Source organism: Hyaena hyaena, unplaced genomic scaffold, assembly GCF_003009895.1.
Source record: "Hyaena hyaena isolate Hyena2069 unplaced genomic scaffold, ASM300989v1 scaffold_65, whole genome shotgun sequence".
Lineage (NCBI taxonomy): Eukaryota > Metazoa > Chordata > Mammalia > Carnivora > Hyaenidae > Hyaena > Hyaena hyaena.
In genome coordinates, this window is record NW_024080697.1 from 3747166 (window position 1) to 3765398 (window position 18233).

General features: G+C 41.9%; 1 protein-coding gene across 1 annotated transcript in view; it reads right to left on the bottom strand.

Annotated features, from left to right (window-relative positions):
• SPTLC2 (serine palmitoyltransferase long chain base subunit 2) overlaps positions 1 to 17170 on the bottom strand; it is a 108370-nt gene extending 91200 nt beyond the window's left edge. Inside the window, exon 1 of the mRNA XM_039232258.1 lies at positions 16980 to 17170. Within this exon, the coding sequence (XP_039088189.1) occupies positions 16980 to 17099 (120 nt within the window). The 5' untranslated portion in view covers positions 17100 to 17170. The remainder of the gene's footprint in view (positions 1 to 16979) is intronic.
• Positions 17171 to 18233: the final 1063 nt, after the last annotated feature.

Consider the following 18233-nt stretch of genomic DNA (forward strand, 5'->3'; position numbering starts at 1 on the left):
GGTACCAGGGCTGGATTATATCCTTTAAAACAGCAATTGTTCTCCTTCCACTTCTCTTTCCTAGAGAGAAAGAGAATGAAGTGCCAGTGGCCTGGAATGTAGATGGATGTGGATGAAGACTGAGATGCTAAACAAACAAACAAACAAACAAACATCCTGCCGCCTGGGTGGCTTAAGTCAGTTGAGCCTCCGACTCTTGATTTCAGCTTAGGTCATGATCCCAGGGTAATGGGATCAAGCCCAACACTGGGCTCTGCACTGAGCACGTAGTCTGCTTAAGATTCACTCTCTCTCTTCCCCTCTACTCCTCTCCCCAGCTCATGCTTGCTCTCTCTCTGTCTAAAAAAATAAATAAATAAATAAACAGGGCACCTGGGTTAAGCGTCTTGACTTCAGCTTAGGTCATGATCTCACGGTTCATGGGTTCAAGCCCCTCACTGGGCTCTGTGCTGACAGCTCAGAGCCTGGAACCTGCTTCAGATTCTTTGTCTCCCTCTCTTGCTATCCCTCCCCCGCTTGTTGTTTTCTTTTTCTTCGCTCTCTCTCTCTCAAAAATAAACATTACAAAAATGTAATAATAAATAAAAATAAAAATATCCTAAAAGACTACAAAACAAAGATAGCACATAATCTACCTACTGAGTGCTACCTGTCTACCTTCAGACTTTACAAAGAGAGATAATTTCTATTTTTTTTAATGTCTATTTATTTTTGAGAGAGAGAGAGCACAAGCTGGGGAGAGGCAGAAAGAGAGGAACACACAGAATTTGAAGCAGGCTCCAGGTTCTGTGCTGACAACAGAGAATCTGACGTGGGGCTCGAACCCATGAACCATGAGATCATGACCTGATCCAAAGTAGGATGCTTAAACAACTAAGCCACCCAGGTGCCTTCTATCTTGTTTAAGCAACTTTATTTTGATGTCACATTTACAGCAACAAAAACAAAAAATCAAAAAACCATACTGAGACTTCTGCTGATAGGTCAAAATTAATAGGTAGAGACAAGCCATTACTTTCACGGAACAACTAGGTAAAACCACACAGATTACTCAAAACAGGAAATAGTTTTAAAGACACTGAAGAATGCTTCATGCAAAGCAAAGAAGGCAAATAAAATTCCAGAGAAGGAAGAACCTTTCCTTAGCGAGCCGAAATTGCTAGTCATTTTCTTCCCTTGTGGTATCTGCAGAGTGTGAGCATGAATGATCATAAATGGGCTTACCACAAGCAAAACTCTGCCAAGAGAAAAAAAAAAAAAAAACCAGTGGAACTTTATGATAGCTCTACAGGATGGTGTGACAGACTGAATTCTAGCAGAGCCCCAGACATATGCAGTTTTCTGCACAGGACACTTATCAAGTGCTAGAAAGGTGACTTAAAATCAACCACAATCTTACAATGCTTAGAAGATAAAGTTATACTAGAGGGAGGAGCTTGCGACAAACACAATGGATCCCATCCTTAGATGGAATCTACCCAAAGCTTCAGCCCAGTCCCACCTAGCTCAGTCCTTGGTTAGACGGCGGGTGCTCAGGCCCTCATGGAAACAGAGCAAAAGGAAAAACATAGACTTGAGGCTCTGCAGGTCCTTTATACATAGTGTCCGGCATCAATAAAAAATGTCTGCTTTCCTAGGGGCAGGGAGGGAATGTGGGCATGCCTGAAATAGAAAGTAGAAGATACAATAGTCTACACATTCCCTCTCTTCACTGTGGTACTACCAGACCTAGGAAATCCCTTACAGCTTGACCCTCACCCTCTCCCTTTAATTTCACATACCCAGGAATGGACATTCCTCCCATTTCATTTTTTAACATCCCAAAATTGCACAAATAACTTTCAGACATCAAAGCTTCTCCTAAGAACCCAGGGACCAAGGAGCTCAAAATCACTGTAATCATCTCAGTCTTCTCAACAAATATTTCATCTCTATATATCAAGGTTCATACTCTGTATTTGAAGACACAAATAAAGAGATAATCCTTGTATTGAAGAACTCTTCAGGGTTTTGGGTTTTTGTTTTTTTTTTTAGCAAAAAAGGATGCAAAGATCAACATGTTTTTTGAGATTAAAGAGAATAAGGAAACTACTTTAAAGAATATTGTCAAAAGGGATTTATGTTTAAATACACAGGATGAAAAACACACACACACACAGTGTGAAGCACTTCTTTTACAAGTGATTCTGACTCCTCTGACTAAATGACAGCACCAAGGAAAGGAGATTAAGCAATGTGTCCAGTCATAAGGAAACTAAATTCAAAACTTTAATTCTAAACTGCGATTAGAATCCAAGTATTTACATTTTTCATTTATTGCCATTTCTTAGTCATATTTCTGAGATTTTCTATGTTCCTTTAATTATTTCAAAAATACTACAACTTAGTCCGTTTTAAGATCATTAGTGGCTTAATATTAGAATTTCACTTTAAACTCACATACGTGCTCCTTTTTTGCTATTCATACAGTAGTTAGATAATTTTGCTGTTCATATTACGTAGCTATAAAATACGAGCTTCCTCTGCTAAGAAAATGTCTGCTTTCAGGAAATAGGAACATTAACTAATTTAGCTGTCCTAGAAATAAACTGCTTCCTTTGCTTCTACACACAAGCCACGCCTGCACAGGAGGCAATAAAGATCCCAGCTGTTAGCACATACAACAGGGGTCTCCAACAGCTAGTTCTACCAGTCTAATCGGTGATCAGAGGCGTCTCAGCCCAGCTTCATGGCATTTCAAATCAAGGTGGGCACGGGAGGCACAGCAGAAAAGCCAGTGCTGACAGTAGTTCCTTTCCCTTGAAGCACTAGCCAGCATCTCACAGCTTAGACCCCTCATAAGACAATGGGAAGGGGTGCTACAGAAGTCCCACTACTGGCCACACTGTCCCTTAGGAAGAACTAGTGGAATGGTGATAACATATACGGGCATCTGTAACTTTTCCAGACCATCAGACCATCATTGGCCTTGTCCTGTTCCTCCTCATGGGCTGTCACTGCCATTACCAGGAATAACAGTAAGCGCCTACTGATTCTAACCACCTGTGAACCTGAAACAATAAAAACAATGCTATGGCACATGTACCACAACCTGATTCTTGTGTATATTTACAACATTATTTTGGGAAATTGGTTTTTGTCAACTAGCAAGTATACATGAAATAGCACGCTGTAATTAATATAAAAAACAGATTAAAATATACTCAACACATAGATATATCAAAAATTAACAATTAGCATATTTTTCCCATTACATAAAGCATTAAAGCTATCATTAATTCTTTCATTTATTCCATTAATACTTACTGAGCCTCTACTATGAGCTAAGCATGATCTGAGCACTTGGAAGACAATACCATACACTCCAATGGGAGAGGCAGACAATAAATAAGCAAATAGATATACACTAAAACACCAGGCAATTGTAAATTCTATAACCAGAAAAAAAAAAAATCATGGCAGGAGGAAAGCATTTCAGACGAGGTGGTCAAGGATAACCTGTCTGAAGGAGGTAAGGGGTAGGCAGGATCTACACAGAGGCGGGGAGAAAACTGAGAAAAGTTTTCCAGGCTGAAGTTACTGGGAGGGCAATCGCCCTGGGTGGGGCAGGAGTGCTTGAGGTGTTCAGGAAGAGCAGAAAGTCCGTCTGGGCTGGAGCGCAGTGACCTGGCAGGACAGGAAGTCAGAAGTGTGGGAGAGCCAGATGACACAGGGCCTTGCAAACCAACAGAAACTGTCCTTAGTTGTCAGTGAGAAGCCCTCAGGAGGGTGTTGATCTGACTTCTGTTAAACAATCCTCCAGTCCATTTAAGAAGTTTTCCCCTAGAGAAGGGTTATTTCCCTTTTCCCCCCAAAAATATTAAAACTACCATCATTTTGGTGTTTATCATTCCCATGCATTAATGGTAATACACATACCATTAATAAACTATACCTTCCTGGGACGCCTTGGTGGCTCAGTTGGTTAAGCATCCTGATCTCGGCTCAGGTCATGATCTCCCTGTTTGTGGGTTCAAGTCCTGTGTCAGACTCTGATGCTGAAAGCAAAGAGCCTGCTTGGGGCCTACCTCTCACTCTCTTGGCCCCTCCCCCACTCGTGCACACTCTCTCTCCGTCTCTCTCAAAAATAAACAAATTTTCTTAAAAGCTGAAAAAAATACCTTTCCTTTTATGAATGAATGAAACCTTCCCTGTAGACACAGCCATAAGCAAGATAGTATTCTCCTGCAATAAGCAAGATAGTATTCTCCTGCAATAAGCAATATAGTATTCTCATGCATGTCTTTAATCCTTATGTACATATCACATAATACATATATTTCTGCAAATTTGTTTAGCAATATGTTTCTGAGATTTGCCCATGTGGATAATATAGATCTAGAGTCATCTTTCCAATGCTGTATAGCATTCGTTCTACCAATAAGCCATACTGGTGTTTAGCTTGTTCTCCTACTAATGAAAAGCTAGGTTACTTGCAATTTTTTGCTATTACATTTTTACAGTAAACATTCTTAAACATGCCTCCTTGTGACATGAGCAGAATTTCTTGGGAAAACAGCATGTTATAGGTTAAACTGAATCCCCCAAAAGTAATATGTTGAGGTCCTAATCCCTAAGACTTCACACATTATGCATGTGTTAGGTTGAGAGAAAAACATTCATTCTCAGATTGGAACAAAAATGTTTGCAAACCTCAGCTATTGTATATACCAGATACAAACTTAATAGGGCAGTCATTATGAATATGTGTATTTTAACTTTTCATAAAAATTGCCACTGTTCTCCAAGGCAACTGTACCAATTTATACTAAGAACCTGTATACAAATTCACATTACTACATAAAATTGTCAACATTTAATATGCTCATAGTTTTACAGCTTTCAGAAAGTTAAGATGAAAAAAGTTACTTCACTGTTTTAATTTACAAGAACTTGGACTAGTCAGGATGAACATTTTCACAAATTTATTTTCCAATCAAGTTCCTTTCTCTGTGAATTGACAGTCCACATCTTTGGCCCATTTTTCTCCTGGAGTGCATGCTTGTTTCTCACTAACTTATATGGCTTTTGTATCTGGATACTAACCCTGGGTGTTACTTTGTTTATGATGCTATATTGTGCACAAGGCTTCTGTTTATTACATAACAGTTTTATTGAAATGTCATTAACAACAAATCATCACATACGCCCTTTCCAAGTGTACAATTCAATGGTTTTTATTATATTCACATAGTGGTGCAATCATCACCACAACTTAACTTTAGAACAGGTTCACCACCCCAGAAACAAACTCCACCTCTGGCCCCAGCAAACCCCTAGTCTACTCTGTCTCTATGGATTTACCTGTCCTAGACATTTCATGTTAGTGGAATTATATAATATGAAGCCTTTGACTTCTGGCTTCCTACAATAAACATGTTTCTTTCATCCATGTTTTAACATGTATCAGTACTTCCTTTTTATTGCTAAATAATATTCCACTGTACAATTATTCTATATTTTATCTGTTCATCAGTTTATGGACATTTGGATTGTTTCCACTTTTTGACTCTTAGGAATAACGTTGCTATGAGCATTTATGTAGAAATGTTTGTATCTAAGTATGTTTCATTTCTCCAGGGACTAGAAATGTTGCATCATATGGTAACTTTATGTTTAACATTTTAGGAACTGTTTTCCAAAGTGTCTACATCATTTTGTGATCCCACCAGCAATGTATAAGGGTTCCAATTTCTCTACAACTTCACCAACACTTGTTAATGGCTTTTTACTTTAGCTATCCTAGTAGATATGAAGTAGTATCTCACCATGGTTTTGACTTGCATTTCCCTAATGACTAATGATACAGAGCATCTTTTCATAGGTTTACTAGCCATTTGTAGATCTTCTTTGGGGAAATGTCTATTCAAGTCCTTTGTTTTAAAATTGGGTCTTTTTATTGTTGAGCTGTAAGAGTAAATTATGTATTCTAGATAACAAGTCCCTTATCCACTATATGATTTCAAATATTTTCTCCATATCGTGGATTATCTTTTCATTCTCTTGATAGTCCTTTGAAAAAGTACAAAGAGGTACAGAAGTACAAAGAGGTACAAAAGTTCATTTTGACCTACTCCAATTTATTTATTTTTTTTGGTTGCTTACACTTTCAGAGTCCTACCTAAAAAACCATTGCCTAGGGGCACCTGGATGACTCAGTCGGCTGAGCAACCAAGTCTTGACATGAGTGGAAATTAAGAGTTGGACACTCAACCAACTGAGCCACCCAGGCGCCCCTGCAAAGATATTAAATAATCAAATTTATCAACCTTTATAATTTGTGCTGTGGTAGTTTTAGGAAAGTCACTCTATACTTTAAGGTCATAAATATTTTCTCCTATATGCTAAAGTTTTACATATATAATTTTCAGATTTGAATATCTAACAACCTGGAATTGATTTTATAGATTGGTGTGTGGTAGAGATCTTTTTATCCCTCTTTTTCTATATAGAAAACCACCTGTCTCCACACTAGTCCTTTCCCCACTAATTTGAAAAATGCCACCATCATTATCAATCAAATTCCACATTCATAGCATGCTCTTTCTGGGTTTTCTATTCTGTTCCATCAAAATCATACTGCCAGTATTACTATAGCTTTATGTAAAGTCTTATTATCTAATAAAGTTGATTCCTCCTATCTAACCTCTCTTCAAAACTGCCTTCACCCTTCCTGGTCCTTTGCTTTTGCATATAAATTTTAGAATCAATGTGTCAGGAAAGAAAGGATGAGAAGAGAGGGAGGGAGAGAAAGAGACAGAGAAGAAAAAAACCAAAACACTCAGAAGGTAGCACTGTGCACCTGAAATGCTTGGACTTAAAGATCAGGCAAGTAAAGTGACATTCATACCACATTTTCACCAATGCATTTTCAGAACCCAAGATGATTCTGTGTTACATTATATTTTGAGATAGTGGTTTTATTCATTTAAAAATGAGGTTTGTGGGGTGCCTGGGTGGCTCAGTCGGTTGAGCGTCCGACTTCGGCTCAGGTCATGATCTCACGGTTCATGGGTTCAAGTCCCGTGTTGGGCTCTGTGCTGACAGCCAGCTCAGGGCCTGGAGCCCGTTTCAGATTCTATGTTTCCCTCTCTCTCTGACCCTGCCCTGCTCATGCTGTCTCTCTCTCTCAGAAATAAATAAAACATCTAAAAAAAAATTTTTTTTTAATGATGTTTGTCTTACTGACCAGTGATAGAATATATTGATGATACTAAGCAATTTATTTTATGTAAAATCATACCCCCTGTCTATTACTCATATATATATACACACACGTTTGTATATGTCTATATACATTTGTATATTTGTGTATGTGCGCGTGTGTGTGTCTATCTATCTACCTAACTATGTGGTAGGATATACATCAGTACGTTACAGTGGTTAACTCCGGGTTGTAGAACTTCAGGAGATAATTTATTTTCTATATGCTTTAACGTGTTGGTATAATGCTTTCCAAGTATGGTGTTTTTCCAACTCCAGTATTTCAGGTAAAACGTGTGTAAAGTATGTTGACTTTACAAGAGAAACACTATGCCCATTTTAAATTTTACTGAAAATATGCAAATGTTCAAGAAATACTTGTTAAAACTAAAAAACTGTAAAACTTTTCAGATATGTTAACTCTGGTGAAGAGTATAATATATTATTCTACTTAAGGACAAACTCTCCCCATGAACATTTTAAATCCCTGTGAAAGGGTTGTTGGCTTCATTTCAGCATCGCTGCCTACCCATGTCAGTCAGGACTGCGGAATAGGATCGTGTTGCACAGCTGTGACCCCCAGAATAACCCGAGATTACTCACAGAGAAGGGAAACTGATGCGAACCAGGTGTCTCGGTCAGTGTCCACCACACACCCAGAGCAGAAGGTGTGGCGTTACAGGCCCAGAACGCATCAGAGGTGGAAGAGGGCCCCGATGAAGGTGCGGCCCTCCCGCGGCGGAGCCACGCTTGTGCTCAGATCTCCTGTTACAGCGGTCTGTGCTGCCATGACACGCTTCTCTGGAGATCGGGGCGTGCTGCCGAGGACATGTGGGTGGCACGTGGGGATGGCAATGGAGATCAGGGCGTGCTGCCGAGGACATGTGGGTGGCACGTGGGGATGGCAACTCCTGGGCCGAACCTCGCTGCCCGTGCCCGGGATGCCACTGAACTGAAAACGTCCCCGTGCCTCTATACCTGGGGGTCTCCATCTTTGGGCTTGGAAAACAGTAATGTCAAAATACGTTTGCTTCACAGCTAGCTTTGGAAGCACTTGTCAGTCCATTCCATATGGGGATACTTATTGACAAAAATAGAGACTTTATCCTGATGGCAAGAAAAACCGTGGACTCCTACTTTTCAAAATTTCCCTGCTGAAAAAAGGAGGACACTTCTGGAAATACATGTTCAGAGAGTGGCATGATTTGAGGCATATCTAACTTTAAGTCCTCAAAACTTACCAGTAATTTCTAAAGTGCCAAATCCAGTGGCTTAATAGAGTAAGATAAGCCACGCTCCATCAACTCAGCAAATGGACTGGTTATTTAAATGATCTGGAATTCAGTCTTATTTATAAAATGAGGATAATATTCACCTAGAAAAGCCCTTGTGAAGACTAGATAGGTGAAGAAGCTGGGGGAGGTCCTGTTACAGGATCAGTAAATGGCACCTGTTACAATTATATCCTCACTTTCCCGCCACCACCATGCTGCAAACCCCTCCTTAATGAAACAGCGTACCCTTCCTGGGGCTTTCTCAAACCACTTCCCAACGCTTCTGTTTTTTCACAATCAGCCTTCTTCAGCAGTGTGTCTTCTGCCAGTAACATTTTGGTTTCCCCACATTACATCCTAGGTGTCTCCTCTTCTTGCTTGGTGCCTTCTATCTGCTTCACCAACTCGCACGGCTCCAACCACCACCAGTTCACTCCTTTGACTAGATCTCCTAAGACCCTATTACATATCAGGCACAATGCAAATATATAAGTCCCCCTTTTCCATGTTTTCCATACCCACAGTCAACCACAGTCTGGAAGATGATCCTCCTTCTGACATATCATCAGAAGGCCAATACCAGGCTTAATGCTGTGTTACAACGCCTACATCATTCACCTCATTTCACCTCATCCTGTAGACGTGTTATCATCTCACATCATCACAACGGTGAGTACAGTACACTAAGGTATTCTGAGAGGGAGAGACCACATCACATAACTTTTATTACAGTGTATCATTATAATTTTCTATTTTATTATTAGTTATTGTTGCTAAATCTCAATTCTGAGATTATCAGAAAGCGGAAGGCTGGTAAAACAGACATTAAAAAAAAAAATCAATACCCCACACCAGGGGTTATCCCAATCCTTTGGGGTCTTACAGTACACATATATTATTTCTACAATCAGAAGCAAAAAAAAATTTAAAACAAGAGGAAAAATAGCAACCTTAATCTTTAGTATGGGTCTTGAAGGTAGCATTAAATACAGCAAACATCAAGATAAATTTTCTCAGATTAAATGGGTTAAGAGAAAGGGCTGACTTGCTTAATCCGTCACAAATTACAAATTATATTATGGAAGGCTCTCAGAAGCTATTCAGAAGGCAACTGACTTGAGGCCACAAACCATGTATTTAATCAAGTAAGGCACACCCACTCAGAATGCACACACAGTCTCTACCCATCCCTCTCAATTGCCTATTCTGCCAATAAACACTACTTCTTTCTTTCACAAATGAAATCTAATTGAATCTCAACCAATTAACTATCTTGCCCCAGAGCACTAGGAAGTTTCTAGGGCACCACGGCCAACCCTAAAAAGTGGGCAAGCCTGCTTTCCCTGAATATCCAAGTTTTGAAATACTTTCTTAAGAATACAGAGGTCTACATATTAAATACTGCTTTCATTTCCCAAGAAGTTTTATTCAAGAGAAATCTTGAGTACCTTAAATGACTCTGGAATCTTTCAGATCCAGCTAGGAAGATTTGAAATGCTCTTCTCCTAGGAAGAAATGCGTTCAAAACAAAAATCTACTCCCACGATGGTACTTACAACATTATTTTGGCTCAACATTTCACAGGTCTTTGGATGTCTCATGAGACCTGTGAAATGTGAACAGGTATCCTGGCCATTCTAGATACCCCTCCAGTTCCTGTCTCGTAACTAACTTCTTTTCACAGTTACTGTTTCCTCTCAGTGGAAACAAAAGTGAGTAGCTATTTAGTAAACCACCCTCCATTAGTTATTCATTGCCTCCTACGTATAAGTAGCCAGACTGGCCCTTTGTTCTTTATACTTTGCTTATCTTGTTATTTAAATAAGAACATGACTTGTGCCCAGGTCCTCCTTAAGATAGACTCTTAGTTATTCTGGCAGCTAGAAGCCTGTCATCATTCTAATATACCATTAAAACTACTCCTAAAGGGAAGAAAGTTAGGTTCAAAATGGTCTCAAAGGCAGGTGTTTTTTTTTCCCCTTCAATACTTGTTAACTAGTTAAGGAAGGTAAAATGTGTGCCCAAATCTCAAACGTTCCATAAAGAAAGGAAAGGGATTTTTTAAAAAAAGAAAAAAGTGTTGTAAACAAGGAGCTCTAAAAGTAAAAACAAACAGGATAATATTTCAGGTGCAACCAAAATATGGCATTTAACTGATCAAATGTTAAACCCACTGTAAGAAACTCTTGCAATTAAGATCACTGAGCGCTGCAACATGCTGCTGAAGGAAGTTCCTGCAAATCCTCTAGGGGTCTTTAAAAATAGGACAGAATCATCTATCAAGATTACTTTTTAATAAAGTCCTACAAAGAGATAAAAGAACTGAATTGCATAAACCCCTAAAGGTTCCTTCCAGCTCTAATTCTGCCAAAACTCCCGATTCTAACTCTTTCAAAGTTTTCCTAGTGCTAATTGCTGCCCTTTACCTCAAATAAAGGCTCGCCCTCCTCTCATCCCTCTGAATGGTAAGGGAGGAAAAATTACTGCTTTATTGCTCCTCTTTCTTGTGAAAACTCTGTGTCTGCTGTCATCATTAAAAAATAGTCATGTCTATGGAGTGCCTGGGTGGCTTAGTCGGTTGAGTGTCCGACTTTCGCTTAGGTCATGATCTCACGGTTCGTGGGTTCGAGCCTTGAGTCGGGCTCTGTGCTGACTGCCAGCTCAGTGCCTGGAGCCTATTTCAGAGTCTGTATCTCCCTCTCTCTCTGACTCTCCCCTGCTCATGCTGTCTCTCTCTCTCTCTCTCCTAGAAATAAATAAAACATTAAAAAAAAAAGTCATGTCTACACAGGGCTCCGGTAAAGAACAAAACCCAGTGCTCCTGCGATGTTCCTCTCCTCCTCTCCTCTCCCCTCTCTCCCCTCGTCTCCTCTCCCCTCTCTCCCCTCCTCTCCTCTCCCCTCTCTCCCCTCCTCTCCTCTTCCCTCCCCTCCCCTCCCAGAACTTCCACATTCACAGCACTTCTGACACCCGATGCGGGGGGGCGGGGGGGGGGGTCCACTCCACCAAGCACTTCTGTGACACCAGCTGGTGTCGATTTAACCCGATTCTGACACTCTCTACCTGGAGATAGTGTCAGATCCCTCAGGTGAAGAGCTCAGTTCCACAAGACTGCCCCCACCCCTTCAGATGCCTGTCGCAAGTCCAGGTTGTCCCCTGGCTTCTAGTGCTCACCACTTCCTCCTCCGGTTGATAATTTGCTAGAATGGCTCACATAACTCAGAAATAACTATTTACTATTTCCCAGTTTATTATAAAAAAGAGATGATAAAGGACACAGATGAACAGGGGGCAATGTGTGTGGGAAGGGGCACCACTCTCCTAGCATCTCCACATGTTCAAGCAACCCGGAAGCTCTCTGAACTTGGTACTCCGGGGATTTTTATGGAGGCTTCACACATGAGCAATCATTAACTTCATTTCCAGCCCCTCTGCCCTCTCTGGAGAATGGGGGTGGGTGACAATACCAAACTTCTAATCCTGGCTTGGTCCTTCTGGTGAGCAGCCCCCATCCAGGAACCCACTCAGAGTCACCTCATCAGAACAAAAGACACTGCTATCACTGGGGAAATTCCAAGGGATTTAGATACTCTGTGTCAGGAATAAGGGTCAAAGAATGAATATTAGAACAAAAGATGCTCTAGTGTTCTTATCACTTAGGAAATTGCACAAGTTTCAGGAGCCCTGTGCCAGGATATGGGAGCAGAACACATACACACATTTTTTCCCTATTACCTCACAGCAACTATGCAAAAAGAAAAAAAAAAGAAAGAGAGAGAGAGAGAGAAAATAACAAGTGTTGGTGAGGATGTGAAGAAATTGGAACCACTGTGCCCTGTTGATGGGAATGTAAAATGGTATAGCTGCTGTGGAAAACAGTATGGCATTTCCTCAAAAAATTCAAAATAGAATTATTATATGATATAGCAATTCCACTTCTGGATATATACCCAAGATGACTGAAAGCAAGGTCTTGAAGAGGTATTTGTACACCCATATTCAAAGCAGCATTATTCACAATACCTAAACCTTGGAAGCAACCCAAGTGTCAAATAACAAATAAATGGCTTGGAATGTAAACTGGTGCAGCCACTCCGGAAAACAAAATGGAGGTTCTTCAAAAAATTAAAAATAGAATTACCCTACTACCCAGCAATTATACTACTAGGTATTTATCCAAGAGATACAGGCGTGCTGTTTCGAAGGGATACATGCACCTCAATGTTTATAGAAGTACTATCGACATTAGGCAAAGCATGGAAAGAGCCCAAATGACGATGGATGGGTTAATGGATAAAGAAGATGTGGTATACATATACAGTGGAGTATTACTCAGCAATCCAAAAGAATGAAATCTTGCCATTTGCAACTACGTGGATGGAACTACAGGGTATTATGCTAAGCAAAATTAGTCTGAGAAAGACAAATATCATATGACTTCACTCATATGAGAAACTTTAAGATAGAAAACAGATGAACATAAGGGAAAGGAAGTAAAAATAATATAAAAACAGGGAGGGGGACAAAACATAAGAGACACTTAAATACAGAGAACAAGCAGAGGGTTGCTGGGGGGGGGGGGGAGAATTAAATGGGTAAAGGGCATTAAGGAATCTACTCCTGAAATCATTGTTGCACCATTTGCTAACGTGGATGTAAACTATAAAAAATAAATTATAGAAAAAATAAAATAAACTCCTACAAGAAAGAAAAAAAATAAATGTCTAAGTAAAATGTGGTTTACACATACAGTGGAATATTATTCAGCCTTTAAAAGGAAGGATATTCTGATACACAGTGCCACATGGATGAACCATGAGGACATTATGCTAAATGAAATAAGCCAGTCACAAAAAGAAAAATACTGTATGATTCCATTTATATGAGGTACTTACAGCAAATTCATAGAGACAGAAGTAGAATGAATGGTGTTTGCCAGGGGCTGGGTGGGCTGGGTGGAAGAGAGAACGGGGAGTTACTGTTTGATGGGGGCAGAGTTTCAGCCTTCCAAGAAGATAAACTTAGGGCAACAGATGGTGGTGATGGTAGCACATTATGAATGTATATAATACACTGAACTATACACTTAGAAATGGTTAAGACGGTAAATTTTATGTGTATTTACCACAATGAGAAAAACCGGGGTAACAAAAGCAGAAAACAAAAACAAACAGTAATATTTTATTGCTTTATATGCCCTTTCTACCACTGGACTATTCACTCAGACTCTAAACCGAAATCAAACAAAGGGTGAGCACATATATCCATCCCATCAGATGCAGAAACTCCTGAGAGTGTAAAAGGACCCTAGAAGTTTCTAACTTCTCTCCTGTTCATTCAAAGACAAATGTTGGGATATGGGAGGAAACGAACTTATATCCTGGGGTTTAAAAACTCTAAATTTAAATTTCAGTTAAAAGAGAACACACACCTGCAGACTTAATATCTTATATGTACTTTTATGGCATAATTGGGAACATTTCTCCCAGAAACTGGGGGAAAATAGAGGTTGGAGTAGTAACATAGCACTTTAAAGTGATTAAGTTAAATTAATTTAACTTAAACAAAAACTTTAAAATATTTTAAAGATAAAATCTCTTTGGCTTAAGGAAAAACAAACAAACCCATAGTCAACATTCCTCCTCGTAATCACGTACAAAGCTGTATCTCTAAAGTCTCTGTTTTAAAAACATTTGTGACAAAGAGTTTTCTAGAAGGGACATTGGAGGCCTAAACATTCTTTCAGGCATTCCACTAGACCATTTTTCCAGATGCCACCATAGTGCCTTGAGTAGAATTTTTCACTTATACTAGAAAAAGTCAGTCAGATACTGGTCATACAAATTTTTAAATTTCACTTTGGCAACTTGATGTGTCTTCATCTTACTATTAGTTGCCATCTCTGAAGAAATATCCTGCCAGAGCGCCTGGGTGGCTCAGTCAATTAAGCATCTGACTTCAGCTCAGCTCATGATCTTGAGGTTTATGAGTTCAAGCCCCACATCAAGCTCTGTGCTGACAGCTTGGAGCCTGGAGCCTGATTCAGATTCTGTGTCTCCCTCTCTCTCTGCCCCTCCCCTGCTCACACTCTGTCTCTCTCTCTCCTTAAATAATAAAAACTATTAAAAAATAAAAGATTTCTTTTTTGTAAAATTTTTTTACATTTATTTATTTTTGAGAGACAGGGTGAGACAGAGCGTGAGTGGAGGAGGGGCAGAGAGAGAAGAGAACTCAGAATCTGAAGTAGGCTCCAGGCTCTGAACAGACTCTGAGCCCCATGCAGAGTTCAAACCCATGAAGCGTGAGATCCTGACATGAGCTCAAGTCAGACGCTTAACCAACTGAGCCACCCAGGCGCCCATAAAAGATTTATTTTTATTTTTAAAGAAGTAGTTGTATGAGAGAAGAAGTGATAAGAATACTTTCGTTGTTAGTGGTGTTAAGGGGTTGTCTTTTTAGTAACATTAATGGCTAATCAGATAAAATTGTTATGGTATAGGGTACAACGGGGAAACCTAAGGAGTAGGAGTCAAAAAATATACTGCAGATGAATGAGCGGATTATGATTTTTACGAAGGAAAAGGAAGACAAGAGAAAGGTGTTCACACATCAGAGGTGTTTTGTGTTTAGGTGCTCTTTTCACTTAACAAAGGAGTTATGTTCTGATTTAGTAGTAAATTTCTCCCTCTTGTAATCTCTAGCAATTTAACATTTGTAGGCATGATATATATATTTTTAATGTTTATGCTTACTTTTGAGAGAGAGACAGAGCATGAGTAGGGGAGGGGCAGACAGAGAGGGCGACAGAATCTGAAGCAGGTGTCAGGCTTCCAACTGTCAGCACAGAGCCAGAAGCAGGGCTCGAACTCACGAGCCTCGAGATAATGAACTGAGCCAAAATTAGGCACACAACTGAAGGAGCCACCCAGGCGCCCCAAAAATAAATCTTTTGAATTTGTGCATTATGGTGCCTTCCATCTTACAACTTCAAGGGAGGTCAAGTATTTTATTTGTTTTCCTCCCTAACTCTCAGAGTCTTACTATGTCAGCATGACCTAGAGAAACGTTCTGTTTTCTGTTTCACACCAAACAGTAGCAGGCCTATCATCTATCCTAACACATCTACTGACTGGGGAGGGGAGAGGAGGCTGCTAGATATTTATATTAAAGCCAAATTAAGCCACGATAGTCACACTATTGCTATTGGGAACAGATGGCTTTGGGAGGGGGAAAAAGTTTCCCTCAATATCTGAACAGGATTTATAAGTATTAAAGTTAATTACAGGGGCACCTGAGTGGCTCAGACAGTTAGGGTCTGACTTCAGCTCAGGTTCATCTTGAGGTTCATGGGTTTGAGCCCCAGGTTAGGCTCTGTGCTGACAGCTTGGAGCCTGGAGCCTGATTCAGATTCTGTGTTTCCCTCTCTGTATGCCCCTTCGTTCCCCTCTCTCAAAAATAAACATTAAAAAATTTTTTAATTAAAAAATAAAGTCAACTGCAAATCTCACAACCCTTTCTTCCAGTAACACTGACCTTTAACCTTTTTAACCAGCTCATCTTTAAAAACACACTTCAGGAGATCTGTCATCCAGAGAATTGAAAGGCTGTTAATAATTACTGTCTTCAATTCAAAACTTTTCAAAATATTTCAAAACTGCCTGGACTTGGTTGGTGATTCAGCCTTGGTTAACTGGTATAGAGAGAGACCCATCACAAGTCACTACCTGCATTCAACAGACCCTTCTGTGATAGCACGCCTGCACACAGGGACCACCTAACTCTACCTAGAGCCCGGGATGGGGTCTCGCGAAGGATTGAAGATACGCATAATGCTCGTGAGGCCCCAGACCCGGTTCACCGTCAGATCTGTGGTCCAATGCCTTGCTTGCAGAAGGGGTAGGTATGTATTAGGAAGAGACTGGGTGTTTTTCCGCCTGGTACCACCATCTAACTTTCTCTGCCTCCTGAGGCCCCCGAGGGTGGTCTTTCTTGGAGGGTCTCAGGACACCAAGAGGAAGCGACCACCTCGAGGGTAAGAAGACGGAGCCTCGAGGCAGAAAAAACCAAGAGCCTCTGAGTGGATCCTTCCAGGGTCCGCGGGGTCACTCCCTACCTCCCTGGGGAAGGGGGGGCGCGAATTTCTGGTCACATAAGGCGGAGGAAGGCACCGTGGCTGTGAGCAGAGCCCAAACCTCTGGAGGAAAGGAGGAAGACCTCACACGCGGAGAGATGCGGGAGCACCTACGCCGCCCTTGAGCCTCCCGCTCCAGGCAGGCCCGGTCAGCGCCGGGACACCGCTGCCAGCACACCTGAGCCGTGCCCGGCGCCCGCTCCCGCCCCCGGGGACGGTCACCGCGACCTCGCCCTGCCCGGCCGCCCCCTCCGCCGGCTCGGCACGGGTGCAGCGCGCGGGGTCCCGGCCCACCGCCTCCGGCTCAGCCCGGCCGCCCAGTCCCACCGTACCTGGCCGGCGGCGGCTGCGGCGCTGGTCCTCACGTACCCGTTCCGCACTTCCCCGTTCGCCACGCAGCCGTTCGCCCGCACCGGGCGACGGTAGCAGCAGCCTCCGGGCCCCGGCCGCATCGTCCCGGTAGCACTAGGCACAAGGCGGACTCTGTAGGCGGCGGCCGACCAGCTGCACCTCCGGTCCCGCTCCGCACCCCACCCACCTCCTCGAAACCGGAAATGCTTGCATGCCCCCGCCAATTACCCGCCCGGCCGTCACAGGGGGGCGGAGCCCACTCCCGCGGAGGCGGTGGTTCGTCCAAGGCCCAGCTCCAAGGGGAAACGGGGCGGAGCCGGATAGGAGGGTCAGGAGCCAAAGGACAGCTGACCAATCAGAAGGAGGATGAGGCCGACTCCATGCTGCTTTCTGACCAATCATGGGGGAGACAGCAAGACAGCTTGCTGGTGTTGAGGCGGTGGTCTGAGTAAGGCTTTGGCGGCTTCTTGGTCCACGCAGAGGAGGCGGGACCCAGGAAGAAGTAGCCAATTAGAGTGTGAGGAAAGGAAGGGCGCTCAGCCCAAGTGTCCAGAGCGGGTTCCCGGCTTCTCCTGGACAGGTGGCGCCCTCTTTGCCCTTGGCTTCGGGGAAGTTCTCCGATATGAATTCCAGCCCGAGACAGGGATCTTTTATTTAATTAGCGAATTCCTATGTAGTTGTCTATAGAAGAGCATTCACCGTACAGTAACATATCTCTTAGTAATTCGGCTGTCGCTTTGCCCTTCACATCTGCCCCCAGTCAGGATTTTCTGTACAATTTACTTTAAAGAGTACTTCTCTGAGAGCCAAGAAACCTGAATAACTGAAAGCTAAACCTTGAGTAACCACCCTGGGAGCCAAATTCTTTAAAGTTAATACTTCTGTTTCATAGACGCATAGCAAGAAATATATTAATAAAACCGTGCGCCTATCTTAATGCCTGGCCCATAGTAGGAGCATAATAAATATTTTCGCACCCCTTTAGTTCTCTCTTCCCATAGGGGTCAGAAAGGAAGTGGATCTATGTCATAACAAGAGACTTTGGGGTGAGCCTGGGTGGCTCCCAAAGAATATAAGTTTGTGACAGAAGTATGAGGCTAAAAGAAAAGCATGTGGGGATGCCTGGGTGGCTCAGTTGGTTGACTGTCCGATTCTTGGTCTTGGCTCAGCTCATGATCTCACGGTTGGTGAATTCCAGTCCCGTGCCAGGCTCTGCGCTGACAGTGTAGAACCTG